Source organism: Acipenser ruthenus, chromosome 13 (genome assembly GCF_902713425.1).
Source record: "Acipenser ruthenus chromosome 13, fAciRut3.2 maternal haplotype, whole genome shotgun sequence".
NCBI classification, from domain to species: Eukaryota; Metazoa; Chordata; class Actinopteri; order Acipenseriformes; family Acipenseridae; genus Acipenser; species Acipenser ruthenus.
In genome coordinates, this window is record NC_081201.1 from 27,039,976 (window position 1) to 27,058,705 (window position 18,730).

The 18,730-nt window shown below is 38.3% G+C and overlaps 1 protein-coding gene across 3 annotated transcripts; it reads left to right on the forward strand.

The window, feature by feature from the left end:
• Positions 1–244: 244 nt before the first annotated feature.
• On the forward strand, positions 245–18,510 carry stambpl1 (STAM binding protein-like 1). 3 transcript variants are annotated; one of them, XM_034031484.3, is made up of 11 exons: positions 245–890; positions 10,501–10,605; positions 10,777–10,994; positions 11,336–11,411; positions 12,423–12,518; positions 14,341–14,653; positions 15,011–15,135; positions 15,406–15,543; positions 16,218–16,330; positions 16,817–16,916; positions 17,340–18,510. In XM_034031484.3, exons 2-11 carry the CDS (start codon positions 10,522–10,524, stop codon positions 17,394–17,396), a joined length of 1,320 nt encoding a protein of 439 aa, XP_033887375.1. In that variant the 5' UTR covers positions 245–890; positions 10,501–10,521; the 3' UTR covers positions 17,397–18,510. The 3 variants fall into 3 exon arrangements, with proteins under 3 accessions (XP_033887375.1, XP_058840975.1, XP_033887378.1); XM_058984992.1 differs by lacking the exon at positions 245–890 and adding an exon at positions 9,224–9,800; XM_034031487.3 differs by lacking the exon at positions 245–890 and having other exon boundaries at positions 10,755–10,994.
• Positions 18,511–18,730: the final 220 nt, after the last annotated feature.

Genomic DNA, 18,730 nt, shown 5'->3' on the forward strand with positions numbered 1-18,730 from the left:
TATTAATATATTACAATTCAAATCATCATCAAAAATATATACGTTTACCTGAGTAATTCTAGACAATTGCGTTACTATGTTACAATAAATAATGTGCAGCAGATTATTCATATTTAATGTAACTTATGCACGGTACACATGTAGTTTGCACACCTTTTGCACAGGAGGACGAATTGTATCCTACCCCTATACAAGATGAACGACAGCAGATACAGCGCATGCGTTTCAATATTATAAATCATTTGAGCGCCGTCGGGGTTTTCTTAATGATCATTTTATGGATTCATTTACTACCGCATAATTTAACGTATAACCAAAATTGCCCATACGTAGATACAGTAGTTGCCATTGTGTATTCTTCAAAATGTTGAAGCCACAGTTCCGTGTCATGCATAACTAAAACTCGGGTTTGTTGTGGGTGGACACTCCACACTGGTACAGTGCTCGAATAATTGACACTATTACATTATCATCTAACACGCCGCACGCAGTAAGAAAGAAAAATCAGCTCTGGTACTGTGTTACACTGTAACCTTGTTTTGCCGTTGACACATCAGTGCATTGAAACCACTGCGCTGTTCCTTCGGGGATTTTATTAGGGGGCTGGGAAAGCAGGACTCCCTTCCTTATGCAGTGAGATACTTCGTGTGAGAGCCGGCTTTCAGCCATTTTACAAACGAGGAAGTGTGACTGCCTGCTTGTGCTGTTCATTATAAACAATGCCTTTACAAGACAGAAGCTAAAAACACGAGGTTTGGGATTTGAAAACAGTCATCGTCGCTGCCCTTAATATTGACGCGGGCAGCTGTATTTGCAGCGAATTCTAGCATGTGCTCCATGTAACCCAAAGGGATACGCACCAGTGGAAGAGGAGGCACAGATTATAACTGGTAAGCTTTTTTATTTTCATTTTTGATATGTTATTATAGTATTTATTTATTTAAAGGGTTTATTTTTTGCATTTATACTAGAAACATCAATACACGGACAAAATACGACACCGTTTTCTTTACTGCCAACTATATTGGTTGTGTTCAAAATTGTGAATTGGGGTTTTAAGATGTGTCTTTTTAGCTTGCTTTACCAATGTTATGTCACGTTACTTTTTTAAAACAATAGCTTAATGTATTTGGTTAACGGTTTACTTTAAACAATTATTTCTTGCTTAATAAAAAATTTGATTAAGTCCGCAAATGCTCATAGGTCACGGTTGTAGTCCACGGGGATTAAATCGGCTATCTAAATACATTATATATATATATATATATATATATATATATATATATATATATATATATATATATATATATTATTATTATTATTATTATTATTATTATTATTATTATTATTAATAATAATAATAATAATAATAATAATAATAATAAATTCGGTGTTACAGATTTAATTACAGTACTGTCAAGATTATTGCACTCAGGGTGATGGTTCTAGTTACAGTACATGCAAGAACAACCTAGATGACAGGAATAGAAAAAATCGGCATTGTGAGCGGTTACTTTGGCAGGTGCTTCTTTTTTCTGAATATAGACTGCTGTTCATGCTTCATTTGCTGAGCAAGTAGGAAGTGAAACTCACTTTCACCCACTGCACTCAAAAATAGAGCATACAACTATGATGCTAAATCTATAACATCTAAAACATGCACTTTTCAGTTCTGTATATATTATATGGCCTGCCACACTCTTAGGACTGTTCCACATGAAACATTACTGATTTATGTATTCTTGGCCTTTCTGCCCTTAATCAAAGTCTTTTAGATGTGCAGACTTTACCCATCATGACTGAAACTCATTTTTAACAGGGAGATGCAACTTTTATATATTGCATAATACATGTCTGGGATGCTATTTGCTTAATAATAAAAAATAAAGAAAATCAATCATGTGTGGAACAACCCTTGTAAACAGGTATGTGCTGCATATCACAGGTGTTTACAATGTTCTGTCCACCTCCTGAATATGTTCAGCTCTGTCTTAAATTCACAGCAATATACTTGCCAATTATACATAGTCTGTAATTTATCATTATTATTTGTTTATTTAGCAGACGCCTTTATCCAAGGCGACTTACAGAGACTAGGGCGTGTGAACTATGCATCAGCTGCAGAGTCACTTACAGCTACGTCTCACCCGAAAGACGGAGCACAAGGAGGTTAAGTGACTTGCTCAGGGTCACACAATGAGTCAGTGGCTGAGGTGGGATTTTAACCGGGGACCTCCTGGTTACAAGCCCTTTTCTTTAACCACTGGACCACACATTACTTTCTTAATTTTGTAAAAGCAATGTTTTTCAATTACATATATTTTACTATTGGATTGTATATATTTATACTAATTGAATAGCAAAATGCACTCCAGAATCCAAAACAAACAGTGAAAAACAAATATAATCCAAACACGATGGAATGCCTTTGCTGCCGTCTGCACTTGGCTGTGTTTTTTCACTTGTTTCTTACACCACCTCAGCACGAACCATTCGTTCCATATAAAAAAAAAAAAGTTATACTGTATGAGCAACTAAACCAAGGGACGAGGAAATGATAATTGGCAAATGTATGTAAAAATATGAGAAATGGCATCGGAAAAATGAAAAGTGTACAATATATAGTATTAATGGCATTATGTATTCCAGCTTCCTAGAAAATGCTGCAGTGTTCCGCAATCATTTTGTGTTTACCATATTCTTTGACAGTCTAGCCCATTTTATTAGTTTGTTTTAGAAATTTTAGCTTTAAAGACGGAAAGCTTCCCCCTCTCTAATTGAAGGTCTCCTTTTTGTCCTTTTATTACATTAAGATGGAAAACAGACTTTGAGACAAGGCACCACTGCACAGTTTGGATTATTAAAATACAATGCATGCAAAATAGTTTGAATTAGTTCATTTTCTATCTCTAAATACGGTTTATTCTTTTTCAGTGGTACAGTGGTAGTTGCTTTCTGTGATTCCACTACATTTTCCTGGTACTTATTTGCATTGGTGGTTAATGTAACCTGGTGAAAGACGACAAATCATGCAGCAGGGGGAAGGGAATGAATGCCTCCTTTGCAACACAGCTTATCTGGGAATCAAGGGTGGAGCATCAGCAACCCATATTAATCTATAATGTGGACTCAAGCGTGGCAACACCCCTAGGTGGGGGGAAGGTACAAAGGAGAAGGTGGAGACTTGTTAATGTACAATATGAACCCAGCTTTCCACTGTGATTGAAGGCATTTTCATAACAAAATGTGCCTCACAAGGAACCCTAAATAAAAGTTAGTGGTGAGACCAACATAACTTCATTGTTATTGGTGGTATCAGGGGTGAAATTCTGCAGGTGCTCACCGGTACTCTGTACCGGGACTTATTTTGATGGCGGTACCGGGTACCGGGACTTATTTTGATGCCGGTACTGCATACCAGGATTTATTTAATCTGCTTTTCATCGAACACGGATGCATTCCATCCACTCACACAGTCCACTAGCACAACGTTTCCTCACACTGCTTCTGTTTCTGTTAGCTGCTATCAGAGTTGGGGTCAATTCCATTTTTTCAATTCCAATTCCATTTCCAATCCCAGTTCTCTTTTATACAATTCCAGTTCCAATTCCATTTTACGGCATCGTCTTTAATGAGGTTTATGCCATAGGCTTTATCAAGTTACCTGACAAGTTAATTAAGTTGTATACAGTATTTGTTTGCTCATTAAAGCCTTTGTTGTGAAATGATTGGAATAGGAATTTGATTGATTAAAAGGCAATTGATTAAAAGGTACATGTTAAGCACAGTGATCAACGTTGTGCTTTGTTGTGATCCTAGTATTTTCTGTTAATAGCACTGTAATAAAAGAAAACCAAAACGGTGAGGTGTTTTTTCTTTGTACAATGTCTCCTTTTCTAAAACATTTGAAGAGTTTAAGTTAATTGTGAGTTTTCACTTGCATGCACATCTAAAAAAAGGCAGAAGTAAACCACAGTAATGATATTGCTTTATAAAATGTGTCTTTTGCTACTTTGTTTCTTGTGCAGAAACCACAGTACTAGTGATAAAATAAAATATAAGTCTACATTTATACTGTTTCTGCCTGAAAACCCTTTTCTGGAATAGATCATGGTAAATAATCTACACAGAAACACAACAGAGAAGCACACAGAACATATTATTGTAAGATAAGTAATAAGTACAAAATAAATAAAAGAAACAGGGATATATGTTCTAATCCAAGGCTATTATTGTAGCATGGCCAGGTCCTGTTGTAGGTGAGTACCCAGGGTCTGGAAAGTATGGGGATGATTTCAGAGAATACTATGGAGATTAAAATGGCCAAGTACATTATTATTAAACATTCTTCATTAATGGTGAGGCAATACCAACAGTGTCTGAGAAGCCAGTGAAGAGTCTTGGGAGATGGTACGACGGGGATCTAAAGGACACAGTTCGTGTGGGAGAAGTTAGACAACAAGCAGTGGAAGGGTTGAAGAGCATAGACAGCTGCGCTCTACCAGGTAAACTAAAACTCTGGTGCTTTCAGTTTGGTCTACTGCCGAGGTTGCTGTGGCCACTGACTGTGTACGAGGTTTCTTTGACAACAGTAGAGAAGCTGGAAGCTTTAATCAGTTCATACATCAGGAAATGGTTGGGAGTTCCACGCTGCCTCAGCAGAGTGGGACTTTATGGTAAAGGAATACTGCAGCTACCAGTCTCTGCTCTAACCGAGGAGTTTAAGTGCGCCAAGGTCAGACTGGAAATGACATTAGTAGAGTCACGCGATAAATGCGTAAGGGAGGCAGCACCTGTGTTGAAAACTGGAAGAAAGTGGGCGGCAAAGAAAGCTGTGGAAGATGCAAAGGCTGCCCTTCGAATTGGTGATATCATGGGGCAAGTTCAGCATGGAAGAGGGGGTCTTGGTTTCAGTTCAACTCCTCCTACATGGCACAAGGCGGCCCCAGCTCAAAGAAGGAAGCTGGTAGTCAACGAGGTGCAAAAGCAGGAGGAGAGGATGAGGTGTATAAAGGCCATTTCCCAGGCCAAACAGGGAGAATGGATGAGATGGGAGAGTGTGGAACAACGCAAGATTGGCTGGCAAGACCTATGGTCAATGGAACAGAGCAGGATCAGTTTCCTCATCAGGTCAACATATGATGTTCTCCCATCACCACAGAACCTAAACCTCTGGGTAGGAGAGGATCCCTCATGTCCTTTGTGTTCATCACCTGCAACATTAAGGCACATTTTGACAGGATGTAAGGTGGCTCTTAGCCAAGGACGGTTTACTTGGCGCCATGACCAGGTGCTGCGATGTTTGGCCTTAGCATTGGAAGACAAGCGTAACATGACCAATAAGTTGCCACCTGTTCCATCAAAACATTACACACAAAAGACAACATTCCTCCGCCCAGGAGAGCAACCACCAAGAAAAGGTGTTAAAACCAATCCTCGCCCAGGACAACTGGAAGCTGCTAGAGACTGGAATATGCTGGCAGATGTTGGTCAACGGCTTATTTTTCCACCTGAGATTGCCACCACTAACCTTCGACCAGATATTGTCTTGTGGTCTGGATCAGCACGCCTTGTTCACCTGGTAGAGTTAACAGTGCCATGGGAGGACGCTGTAGATGAGGCGTATGAGAGGAAGAAACTGCGGTATGCTCAACTAGCCACTGAAGCGGAACAGCGAGGATGGAGAGTTCGGGTTTACCCAGTGGAAGTGGGTTGTCGAGGATTTGTGGCACACTCTACAACCCGGTTTCTCAGAGACGTCGGATTCAGTGGCCAAGAGTTGCGTCGCACAGTGAAGAACTTATCTGAAGCAGCAGAGAGGAGCAGCAACTGGCTGTGGTTGAGACGGAAAGATTCTGGCTGGGGACAGGTAAGTAAGCTGGGCTGAGTTGAGTGGGGGACGGAGGGGGGTGATGCTGGGACGCCAGAATCACCGTCGAGCCCTCTTGAGGTGTCGTGGGCTAGTCGACGAAACACTGAGGATGGAAGGTGCCCACTTGAAAACCCCAGAGATGTACCCTACTTAGCTCAATCCAGACGGTTGTCATGCTGATGCGCTGGGGAGGCCGCACTTTGGTTGATCCCCGGAGCCAGCATCGCAGCCGTTGTGTGTGCTGATGCGCCAGGGAGGCAAAATAAGCTGATCCCTGGAGCCAGCATTACACTTCAGCCATTAACACCAGACAGAAGGATATCTACATCATCATATGGAAGGAAACGTAAATGGATGGAGACGCATATGGATCACATTAGTTTACTGTAAAGCTACGTCTTAGTTGGTGCTTATCTTGGCGAGAGCCGAGTTCAAATCAGCATGAAGTTTTAACATCTACTCTCGTGTAATGGAAATCATTAGTAGTAGTGCTTGTTACATACTAAATTGTGCTTAGAGGTTTGACTTAGACCTTATTGTATCATTTTTTCATAGCACAGTTGTTTTTTATACCATTTTTTTATAACATCATCCCTTTTTTAGGATATCTTGAAACAAAACTCCCTCTCTACAGCAGTTACTGCATAGTGTAATATTTCTTAATGCTTGTCATTTAAGGTTTAACTTAAGTGTTATATTACAGTACATGACTGAATGATACAAGCAGAGGATGCAAAGCTTTCAGTATTTTCAGCTTCTGTTTATGGTGAATTGGTTATAATTTATAAATATATTGTGTACCAATATGTATACATTTTTTAAGTATTTATTCATTGGCTCTCAAATTGTCTCAATTTTTAAAATGTTTATACCCGGCTGTGTATATGAGTACCTGCACTTTTATGTTGAGAATTTCACCCCTAGGTGGGATTGTTCAAAAACTATGGTGACCCTTACATTCTTTTGCAATTTACACATGTATAGTGACACTATCTGCTTTAGACAGTCTGTATTACTTGAAGCAATGTCTTAGACAGCTGCTATGTGCCTACTGTGTTTGATATTGACTTGATAATTGAACCCTTTAGCATTTATCTGTATTAACTACAGAGTGCATGTACTGTGCAGTTAGACAGAGTCTATCAAGTGGATCAAATCTAAGAAAAAGCTGTCTTCAACTCCTCTATTTATTACCTAGTTATGATTTCCTTGTTTTAAGGATTGGGTTTTAAATTCCTTTTGGTTTTTAAAAAGGTCAGTTAAGTGTTGCATCCTCTCTGAGTTTAACTAAATTAGTCATTTTGCTTGGTGCCAGGCGGCTGTTTCTATGCTGTCAATATATTATTTATGACGTTTGTTCCTCCAAACTGTAAAGTATTGTTTTAGCACAGAATAACTGGGTCTGGGGGCCCAATGGCTGTGAATAGCACTTACCATATAATATAATCAGTATTTTGAAAGTTCAAGAATGATTATGAAATAGACCTAATATGTATCGCTTTTGGAAAGTTCTAGTAATAAATAGTCTTTAAGGTATGAAGGAATTGATTCTACCCAATAATGAGTGAGAGTCTGTGGAGAGCTGTAGTCGAATCTAGGTAAGGAAATCAGGCTTCTGAAGAAGTATTCCTCTGTGAAGATTATAAAATACAAGGTCTCTCATTTAAAGATACAGAGGCCTTTTTTTGTTAATTCAATAAGTAAAAGCTTTGTTTTAATTTTACTTTGAATGCTTGTCTGTCTATAATAACATAAAAATAGACTACCCTGGTTGTCTCAATCCTTGTGAACAGGTTGAAATAAATCTAGTCAGTCTAATAAATACATTACCAAATTCCCTAAGGGCTGAAATGACCTCCAGACTAATGTATATATCACTGAGCCAGATGTCAATAAAGAGCATATTTTTTGCAGACAGACGATTTACTAATGTAAATCCTGTCTGTACTATCATCCACTCATAAGATTTGACAAGTCATATGATCAAGGGTGTGTTGTTTTTAAGCCATGGCAGTACTTTAAATGTTTTTTTGTTTTATGGGTGCATGATAAAACACAGAGGCATGCTGAGTTAACTGCTTTGATTGGCTGATAAGTCAGGTTTAAACCTTGCAGTTAAAGGAAGCTAGGTCTGAAAAGATAACAATGGATCATACAATGTTTCTCCATCACGTCGTAAATGTATTTTGTATAGTGTACAAAGCAAGATTTAAATGCATCAAAACAGACTTTAAAAATAATGATTTGAACATTGCTTGAGTTACAGCTCTGTGAATAGGGCCACTATTTCATTGTCTTTGTGAATGCATTTTAGGTTTGGCAATTCAGTTATACGTTAAAGAGTGACCTTTTTTCCTTTAGTGCTAAAAATACTTTCTTTGTGATTTGCAGATGGAAAACTCCTGCTTTCAGCTCTTTTTTGGTAGTTAACCTTAGATTTGTGGACAACTCTGTGTACCATAAGCATTGAAACAAGTACAGTGATTTTAAATTAATTAGATGCATTATCTTGCTGATTCGTCTTGTTATTTTATGCCACATTTACATTTTTGCATACACTTATATCCAGAGACCCGTCTTTCCAATTGTAATAAAACTTGGTTAGGACATTCTTTAGTGCAAATTTGGAGAGTAGCAGAATCTGGGGATATAAGGAGATGTATGTATATCTGTATATCTATACATCTGTACATATGTTACACATTTTATCTAGTTGTGATGGACATTCTTTTCCATCTTTGAGTACTAGAATTTCATGATATTGACAGTGCTGTTTTTGTATTTGCAGTGATGGTAGGGGATGTACATTACTAGCATACTTGTTAGGCCTAATGGCAGCACAATATGGCTGCCATTAGGCTTATCCGTGGTGAGTCCATTACTGTCATACTGTCATTACAAGCACTAAAATCACAAATAAGAAACCAATACAGTAGTTTTAAAAAATGTTTTTGAATGTTATGATATGGAGTGGCACAGCACAAATCTGAGTTTTTTATATTTCGCTAATATTTGTATATCACGGCTAATTAAATGGCATTCTATTGCCAATTAGCAAGGAAAATGAAAGGTTTATGTCCTGTTGGAGGGAAGGCAGCTGATTTCTGCATTTATAGGAAGTATCCATAAATAAACTCCTGGAGATTTTATACACAAGAAGATGCAGAAGGTTAGACGACCCACCAGGGACATGCACATAAACCTTCCTGGTTTATGAATCTCAAAAGGCTTGAACCATTCCATTTTAGAAGCTTAAAATAGCCTGATGTACAGGACTAATTTCAGGTTTCATATGCTGGGCAAGCAGCAGTTGCAGTTCAGATTCATGTTCAACTACAAATAGCCCTGGGTTGCTGCCTACTGTATGTCGTCAGTGTCTCTAGAATGGGGAAATGGTTCAGAAATAATAGGTAACATGATAGCTCACTAGGCAGCTTTTCTCACTCCAAAATATCAGATCTCAGGAGAATACTGTATCAGTCATTTCAGCTCCCAGCTGTGTTCACGAAAATGAGCCAGCTTTACCATAAAGTGAAATAAATGCACTCAGATAGACATTACCTATAAGCAGCGGTCAAGATAACCTGCCATTTTTACGCTTTAAAAAATCTGAAATACGCACTAAATTTAAATTTAATGCATAAAAATATGCATAGCAATTTTGCTGCACAGCTTGTCTGCCTCCCCTAAAACTTCCACTGACAACTACATCTCCCAGAATACAATGTCTTCAGTTACTAGGAAACTGTACACAAGAAAAAAAACCCCAACAAACATGATCCAATCTCTGGCTAGCCCTGTTGTCTTTGCAGTTAATCACAGTAAGAATAAGAAATTCGAAGCTACATAGGTTAAAGCGTAAACACCCCAGTCCAGCTACAAGTCCAACTGGAACCATCGTCGGAGGCAATTCCAGTGCCTATTAAAGGTACCTATAATATTAAGCAAACTGGTTTATAATATATTAATGCATATCCTTATTTTATTTATCTGTATGGCTGTATGTTGAAGTTTTAATATGTTCACTGAGTTTAAGAATGTAATGTTAAATATAAGTAATTCATTTACAGTCAGTGTGATACCTTGAAAAAATGTGCTGAGCCGATAAAGAACCTTGTAGAACACACACGTGGTTGTACAGTAGTTCAAAGTAACATTGCAGTTAAAACGGAAGGCTCTTTTTTAATGCCTTTTGGGTGGCAATTACATCAACATCACTTTGACAGCAGATCCCAGAGCTAGCTATATATCTTACATTTTTATGTGTGTGTGTGTTCACTTTCAAGGCTCAAGTGCCACTATGCAAGGCAGATTTAATGGCGTAGGCATCTTGCTGCCAGGAAGTGGAGTGATAGCATAAGCCTGGGGTTCTACTGGAGTTAAAGCTACACAATGCCTATCTGTTAAGAAGTAAAGACCATCAGTATTAATGTACATTCATATAATATTGAGCTGGCTGCTTCAGTTACTGAAGTAGTTGAAGGGATGAAGTGAAACCCATGGAAAGATTATCAAGCAAATACTGTAAATAGCAGTGTGCTAATTGCTCTTACATTAGTGGAATTGTCTGGATTGATTTTTCTTCTCTCCTGCCCCCCGCCCACCCCCACCCCCCCTTCTCTTGGCAGTATCGGCACTGTAAATGACAGATGGATGCATTAGGCAAAAGCAGAGGCCCTCCTACTTTGCAGTGTGCAGGCAGCATGGACCACACCTTCAGCTTCAGTACACTAGTGAGTATTAAGGGTTAACATTTTTGTTTTGAGAAGAAACTGAGAAGATCCATTACTGATCAAAAGAGGAACATTTACACAGTGTACAATACCTTTCACACAGTGCCACTTGATTCACACAGCAGCATAGTTAGATAATGATATGATAGATTCTTGTGATTCCACTGGCAGAAGAAGCTGGCCGCGGAGCCCGATCACACTGATGTGAGCCTGTCTGCAGAGGAGCGAGTGAGAGCTCTGAGTAAGATGGGCTGCAACATCGAAATCAACGAAGACATCACCCCCCGGCGCTACTTCCGCTCCGGGTTGGAGATGGAGCGCATGGCTGCTGTTTACCTGGAGGAAGGGAACCTGGAGAACGCCTTTGTCCTGTACAATAAATTCATCACGTAAGAGAAACATCCTTTTTAATCTTCCTATTCCAGTCAGATTGGCTTCAGGCAGGAGCAAACCAATCAAGGTGTAACTGGAGCAATTATTAACTATGCAAACTTTGATGCTGTCTACATCTTGCTTTTTGAATGGCGTGCACAGACAGTTCTTGCTGCAGGCTTATTTTGATTGAGCTGTACAGTAGCACCAGTTGAGAGTGTTGACATAAATAGTGTAATTTTAATAAAGTGAATTGTGTAAAAAATCTATATCTATCTGTCTGTCTATCTATCTATCTATCTATCATTACAGCATTTGGTTGAGAGGTTATAATATTTATTATATACTTGCTTTTCAGATTATTTGTTGAAAAGCTGCCCAGCCATCGGGACTACCAACAATGTGCAGTACCTGAGAAACAGGACATCATGAAGGTAAGTCTGGATGTAGAATTGCACTTGTTCTCACTCAGCAGTTATTTAGAAATTCAGTAGTACTCAAAAATAAACTTGGTGATTTAAAGGACATATAGCTACAAATAATATCTTCTTAAGTTACCTTTTTAGGATATTTGCAGCCGTTCTGAAAGGTTCCAAGTTCTAACTGCTTGCAGGCCTCTGGTGTTTTGCTTCCTGCTTCTTCAGAAATCATGTGATATTGTGACCTTTCAACTGTATTGACTCTACCTGCTTCTACAGTAGCCTAGAGTGAACGATTGCAAACAGCATAAAAAGATAAGGGACTGACAAAAACATTATAGCTATATGTCCTTTAAGTTTTTAAAGTTCTGAAAATATGTTGGTATTATTATTATTTATTTCTTAGCAGACACCCTTATCCAGGGCGACTTACAATTGTTACAAGATATCACATTATTTTTTACATACAATTATCCATTTATACAGTTGGGTTTTTACTGGAGCAATCTAGGTAAAGTACCTTGCTCAAGGGTACAGCAGCAGTGTCCCCCACCTGGGATTAAACCCACGACCCTCCGGTCAAGAGTCCAGAGGCCTAACCACTACTCCACACTGCTGCCCAGTAGTGTGTTCTTGCTGGATGCTCTTGTGTAAGGATGCTCCTAAAATGCACAACAATGGCCAAAGCCATGATTAGCATACTCAAAATACAATGTAAATGTCAGCAAGCAGCATTAGTAATTATATAGCAAGGGATTAACAATTCCTATCAACCTGAGCATGATGGTTCAATGCAATTGACAGTTTCATTGGGTCCCCTGCAGACTTCAAGGCTGCATTAGAAGCAATTCATCTCGAACTTCAAGTATATAGTTTTAGAATCGATTCAACCTAATAGTCTGCTCTGCAGAACTACAGTGACCTAATACAAGTTTTATTGCACAGTACTTACTGTATTATTATTATTATTATTATTATTATTATTATTATTATTATTATTATTATTGTTGTTGTTTTTGTTTTCAGAAATTACAAGATGTTGCTTTTCCAAGAACTGATCAATTGAAGAAATTACTTGTTGAGAAATACAGTAAAGAACACATGGAGTATATGAAAGGCCAAGTAAGGATTTTCTGGGGATTACCTGTAGCTTCAAATTGTTTCTATTAACAGTACTTTTAAACATAAATCCAAGAGTTAACATTAAGCAACAATTTATACTGGAATGTAATCTAGTTTAAAGCTGCCAAACACTGTTGATGCAGGGGTGATAATCAGATATCTGCAATAGTAGTTTACTGTAGGTTACATGCTATATAAATAAACCCCATGCCGAATTCAGTACAGAATTGGTTGTGTAAAACAGAAAATGGTTTTATATACAACGCATAGAGTTGGCTAAATATAATATTGAATATAGTAATTTTCTCTGGTATCACATAGTATGGATACATATTATTATTGTTATTATTTATTTCTTAGCAGACACCCTTATCTAGGGCAACTTACAATTGTTACAAGATATCACATTATTTTTACATACAGTTACCCATTTATACAGTTGGGTTTTTACTGGAGCAATCTAGGTAAAGTACCTTGCTCAAGAGTACAACAGCAGTGTCCCCTACCAGGGATTGAACCCACAACCCTCCGGTCAAGAGTCCAGAGCCCTAACCACTACTCCACACTGTGTTTATTTAAAGAACGTGATTCTATAGAAAGTAAAGTTTCAAACATTCTTCAAAATCCCTAATCAAAATATGTTGCAGAATTATCAGAATATTTAAACCTTTTTGCTTGTAGATTTAAAAAAATGGTTGCAGATTTTGACAATAATATGGGTGGCAGGTAACACAGCAATAACAGCCTATGGCAAAGTGGTAATTAGTGTGCAGGTGTAGAGCAGGTGCAGTAATCCAATAATGAAAGACAGACAACAAAGCACAAGTGAAATGGTTTCTGTTTTATTTTGTAACCCAAAAGGGTCTGATGACCAAACAGTAAGCAAAAGGAGGGCTGGCACTGGTGTGTGTTGCACAGGGTGTAACTATGGGTTGCACAAACACAACACAAACACGGTCACAAGTCCAAAGTGAGTGCTGTAGTGCTCGTGGTGAAGTACAAGTTATCCGTGATACAAGTGCAGTGTTGTCCGGGATTTGCGCTGGCCTTAAATGACAGCTCTGGATCGTGTTAGCCGTCTAATCTAATAACAAACAAACAGTTATGTTAAAGACAAGACAGACAAAATAAACAAAACTCAGTCGTTTCACCATTAGTCCTTCCGGTTTCAGCGTAACCATAATAAGGACCAGATCACCTCGCTACGTCCCCTTATATACAGTCAATCATGACCCCTTGGTTAACGAGTGCAACCGCTCCTCCAATCCGCGGCTGCCACATCGTTTGCCTTCCAGGTCGATGATTTAGTGTACCGTAGCGACAGCCCCTTTCTAGATGGCCAACTTCCGTCTAACCCTGGGAATGAATTGTTGGGCCATCCAGTCCAGGGCACTCTGTTCTTTTTACACAGCACCCTCACAGGTCGGGAGGGAGATCGAACATCAAGAATCATTTCTTTCACACTGCCACAGTACTTTTAACAGAAATTATTGATCTTAGGACTGCACAAAATTAGTACAAGTAGTACCAAGCCATAGAAATTATGATACTGAGTTGTAAATCACATATAGTACAATGTGCTGTAAAATGAATGGCCATGTGCCCTTTGTTATTGTATTGTATTTTTCACTTGATTTCCAAGTCAGATATCATAACTGCCAGTCTTTCAAAACATTCGGTATCCACTTTATTTTCTTTGGCACATATTCCTACTCTAAATTCAGAGAAAAGGCAGGAAGGCAGAGGCTGTCGGGTATAATCTGTGTAAATTGTGAGTGTCTGCTTTCTGTAACCTGGGGGGCCGTGTGTTTGAATTGTGTAGAGTAAAGCTGTGGAGGAGTGCTATCAGAGCCTGAAGCAGCTGCAGCTGATTGAGGAGGAGAAGCAGCGTGTGACCCAACTGAGGAGGCTGCAGATCGAATCGGAGCAGTTTCGCTTCTTTGAGGACCAGCTTCGCCGACAGGATCTCGCCAGCAGGAAAGAAGCCGGGCCCAGTGTTTCCAAGCAGACTGACGGTGAAGCGCTGTCCTGCTTGTCCTGTCCTTCTAAAAACAACACCAAAGGATCCTCCCGCCCAAATCTTGGAGGCCCCAGCCAGTCCCCTGCTGTAAACAGAGCTCTCAGTGCCATTCAGAGTGAGTACCTCTCAAGCCTATAAATACAAATAACCTGGGCAGCTAGCTTTGCATTTGGTTTCCTTTTTCACCTAGTTTCTATAGAGGCATTGTTTTGTAATACAAAGATCACACCGTGGCACTGAACTTCTACATTTACATACAAAATCATATCACATTATGACGAAGTGGCAATGTTTTTAATTTTTTTCTGTTAATATGATCTGTGATCTGTTATTTTTCAGTTACATGTCAATTGTTGTCATCTCAGAAGAAAAAAAAGCATTAAAAATACCGAAAATAGACATCTGAGATGAAGGAAAGGTCAGAAGCTGTGTGTCTGTGAAAACAGCTATTTCAGAGTGTCTCTTGTTGCAGATCAGAAGGTAGAAGGGCTGAGGAGCATTGTGATCCCCAAGGAACTCTCCTACAAGTTTTTGGTTCTTGCCGATAACAATACAGCAAGAGGAATAGAAACCTGTGGGATTCTTTGTGGAAAACTGGTAGGTTACGTGATGTTCATCTTTTTGCCTGGACGGTGTTTTTTAAAGGAGTGGTAGCAAGCCTTTTTAAAAAAATCTATGTTCTTACCTAGATCTTATTAGATCTAGCAACATTATCACCTGTCCACCATTTTTTGTATTCCAGATCTGTGCTTGTTTTTTATACTTTAATTTGTGATGTGCATTGCTGCCAAATAACGTCCTGCTCCTCTAGCTTCCTATAGACTATATTAGCTACAGCACAGGAATGCCATGCTAATTCTGTTTCAGACCCATAACGAGTTTACAGTAACTCATGTGATAGTGCCCAAGCAGTCTGCTGGCCCAGACTCCTGCGATGTGGAGAATGTGGAGGAGCTCTTCAGCTTTCAGGACCAGCACAATCTCCTCACTCTTGGATGGATCCACGTAAGTTCACTTTGCCTCGATAATGGGTTAACACAAAAAGCTGGCCCCTGACATTTTACCTTTTGCATTTTGGAAGTTAGTCTTTTACTAAATCTTCATAAAAATAAAATAAAGACTTCTGGTCAAAATGTTTGCCCAATAATTTCACTGGCTTATTTTAGTACTACTACATGGCTATAAATTGTTAAGTTACACATGCATGTTTCTAGTTTTATGTTCTAACTGATAAACACAGATAAAACGGCCATGAAAAAATAAATGATACCACTGTTTTTTTTTACATAACCACAGAAGTAACACCAACTGTAAAAGCCAGAACATTTCTAAAAATAAACACTGTCAACATTGAAAAATCTTTAAAAAAAAAAAATTTAAACATCTGAATTTCTATCATTAATTTCCTTTACACTTTGGTTCACTTTCCCAGTAACCCATTGCTGCTTGATGTTTTCAGTATTTTCATACAACCTCTGGAATTAGAATGTAGCAATGCTTGTAGTATTGTGTCAGTGTATCATTAAGTTATCCAAGGAGAAAAAAACATTGAATACACGTTTACAATAATGTACTCATACACTATGACATGATTGCAATGTGAATTACTGGAATTATTTTATTAGGTTTAATAAAGCTTACATCACTTGTGTGTCTTTAATGACGTTCACTGTTCACAGACACACCCAACTCAAACAGCATTCCTATCAAGTGTGGATCTCCACACCCACTGTTCATACCAACTGATGCTGCCAGAGGCAATTGCGATTGTATGTTCACCAAAACACAACGAGTGAGTATAAAGGGGTCTGTGCAAAATGTATTTCCCAATGTACCTCTATGCTCAATGTAAATAGCTGTTGTGTTATAGGAAGGAAGGGAAGGGCAGACTCGTGTGGAAGTGTCTTGAATATCAAATGGTATTTGAATGAGATGATCAAATGATATGAACTGGGTCACTCATTTAATTGTAGGGATCTTAGTTGCCTATAAAACAACAACTGAAAGAAAAAAAAAATCTCTGTAGTGTTTTTTGTGCACTGTAATCAAAAATAAAATAAAGTGGACTAATCGATTCAGCAAAATTAGTTTTTAATCATACTAATAATAAATGCAAAAGCACAGGACAAGCATGGGACAAGCTTGGGACAAGCTTATGGAAAATAACCCGGTTTAAAAACAAAACATAACAATACTTAGGAAAATGGATGGAAGAAGAAACTTCTATTGATCGATTTCCTGCGCCTTCATTTTTAACCATGTTTCCAATGACTTTTAGCACTGGGGTTTTCAGGCTCACCAGTGCAGGGATGTTGGAGGTGTCTGCCTGTAGAGCGAAGGGCTTCCATCCACACTCCAAGAACCCAGCATTGTTTAGTGTAAGTATTAGTTCTACCTTCGCCATGAAGTCCCTATACTTGTTACTAGAATACAATATATAGCAGTCCCTGATTATAGATGTGATATTGCAAAGCTGCAATGTCAGATAGTTTGTATTAGTTGGATATAATGTCACAGTAAGAATACTGTATCTCTACTGTTTAATTCATCTTGAAAAATACAAGCTGAAATTCACCCCTCTTGAGGGGCAGACATAAATACCATCAGTAGATGCCATCAGTAACCAGGACTATTTGTTGGATTAACTCAAGTAACTGTCCTATTGGTGTGGCTTGAGGCTCGTTGATTGTTTTTTGGGGTATAATGTCACATAGTGTACTGACATCATTTAATGTTGGTATGTTATGTATACATGGAATGTGTTCCCGTAATATGACAATATCTTTTTCTTGTTTTTGTAGCTATGTAAACATGTCATTGTGAAAGACATGGTAACGACAGTGCTGGATTTGAGGTGACGTATGCAGAAGAAGACCCATTCTGGCTAGTGAAGACATTTGTAATGTAAAAGAAGGGTCCCAAAAAGATTCTGACACTCCAGGGTTATACGTTTTATATTTATACTTATATTATTTATTTGTTCTTTTTTATTATTATTATTTGACTGTGAACTGATGAGATAACCTTACACTAAAAACATTGAAATTGTCTGCCTGAGAATGAAGTGAAGTTTGTGTGAAGCTTGTAAAATATACAGTATGCTACTTTGTGTTTATTTTGGTTTGTTTTTAGTGGCTTGTGCTCCAAGGCCGTATTGTGAGACTGTGGTGGAGTTGCCTGAGGTGTCTCTTTCTTTTAACCACTGTACTGCTTAGCCAAGAACCTTTGAACTAGAAAAACTATTTGATAGTCAATACCCAGCCATGTAACGTTTCTATTTAAAGGCAGAGATGCTGGTGAAGGGGTGGGCTTGTGTTCTGTGTCTCAGGGCTATATTACCAATGAGGCATCTTTTTTACTAGCACTGTTGAAATTTGCGATTTTCAAGCAATTGTTGCTTTAACTTTGCATATCATGAGGAATGTCGCCTACAAATGCTTGCTTAAACAGATGCCAGTCTGTTGACTCGTATTTTCATTTAGTGTGAACTCTGGACTCAAAAGTGTGGAGGACTGGAACAGCCAATACAGAGTTGGTTATGATTCTTTTCACACATTTTTTTTAATTTTTTTTTTTTTTTTTAATACATGCAAGCATCATTGCTTAAGGAAATTAAACTCATGATGGTATTTACTGAAGCAGTGGTCTACTTGATTTACTTTCATATACTGGTATATAAAACACTATCAGTATAAAAACACTATTGACTTTGTATTGTTCCCTCTTTTTTTCTTCTTCATGAAACCAAAATATATCCTCCTCTAATGGTATTTGTTTTATTTATAGCATGCTACCACCCGATGGCAATATGTGATAACTGTCCCCGACTTTAATTAAAAGAAAATTTCATTGAAGTAGAAAGTCAAACCTGATGTTTTACACACTCTGACACATTCAAGTCTCAATGCATTGTCAGTTTCAAGAGAACATAACTGAAAATGGTGTACATAGGCATTAAAAAGATGATCTTTACATTCATGTTGTTACTTTTGTCATGATTTTGAGACGTAAAACATCAGTCATTTATACTTTCTTGGGTACGGACGGGAGCACCGGCCAGCTAAGAGCCTCTTCTAATAAAATAATCCATACTGTAGTATCTGCTGCCGTATCCTTTGTGATGATGGCAGTGTATCTTTTATATAATACAGAAAACATGACTGATGCTATTTGCATTACAAATTACACAGAA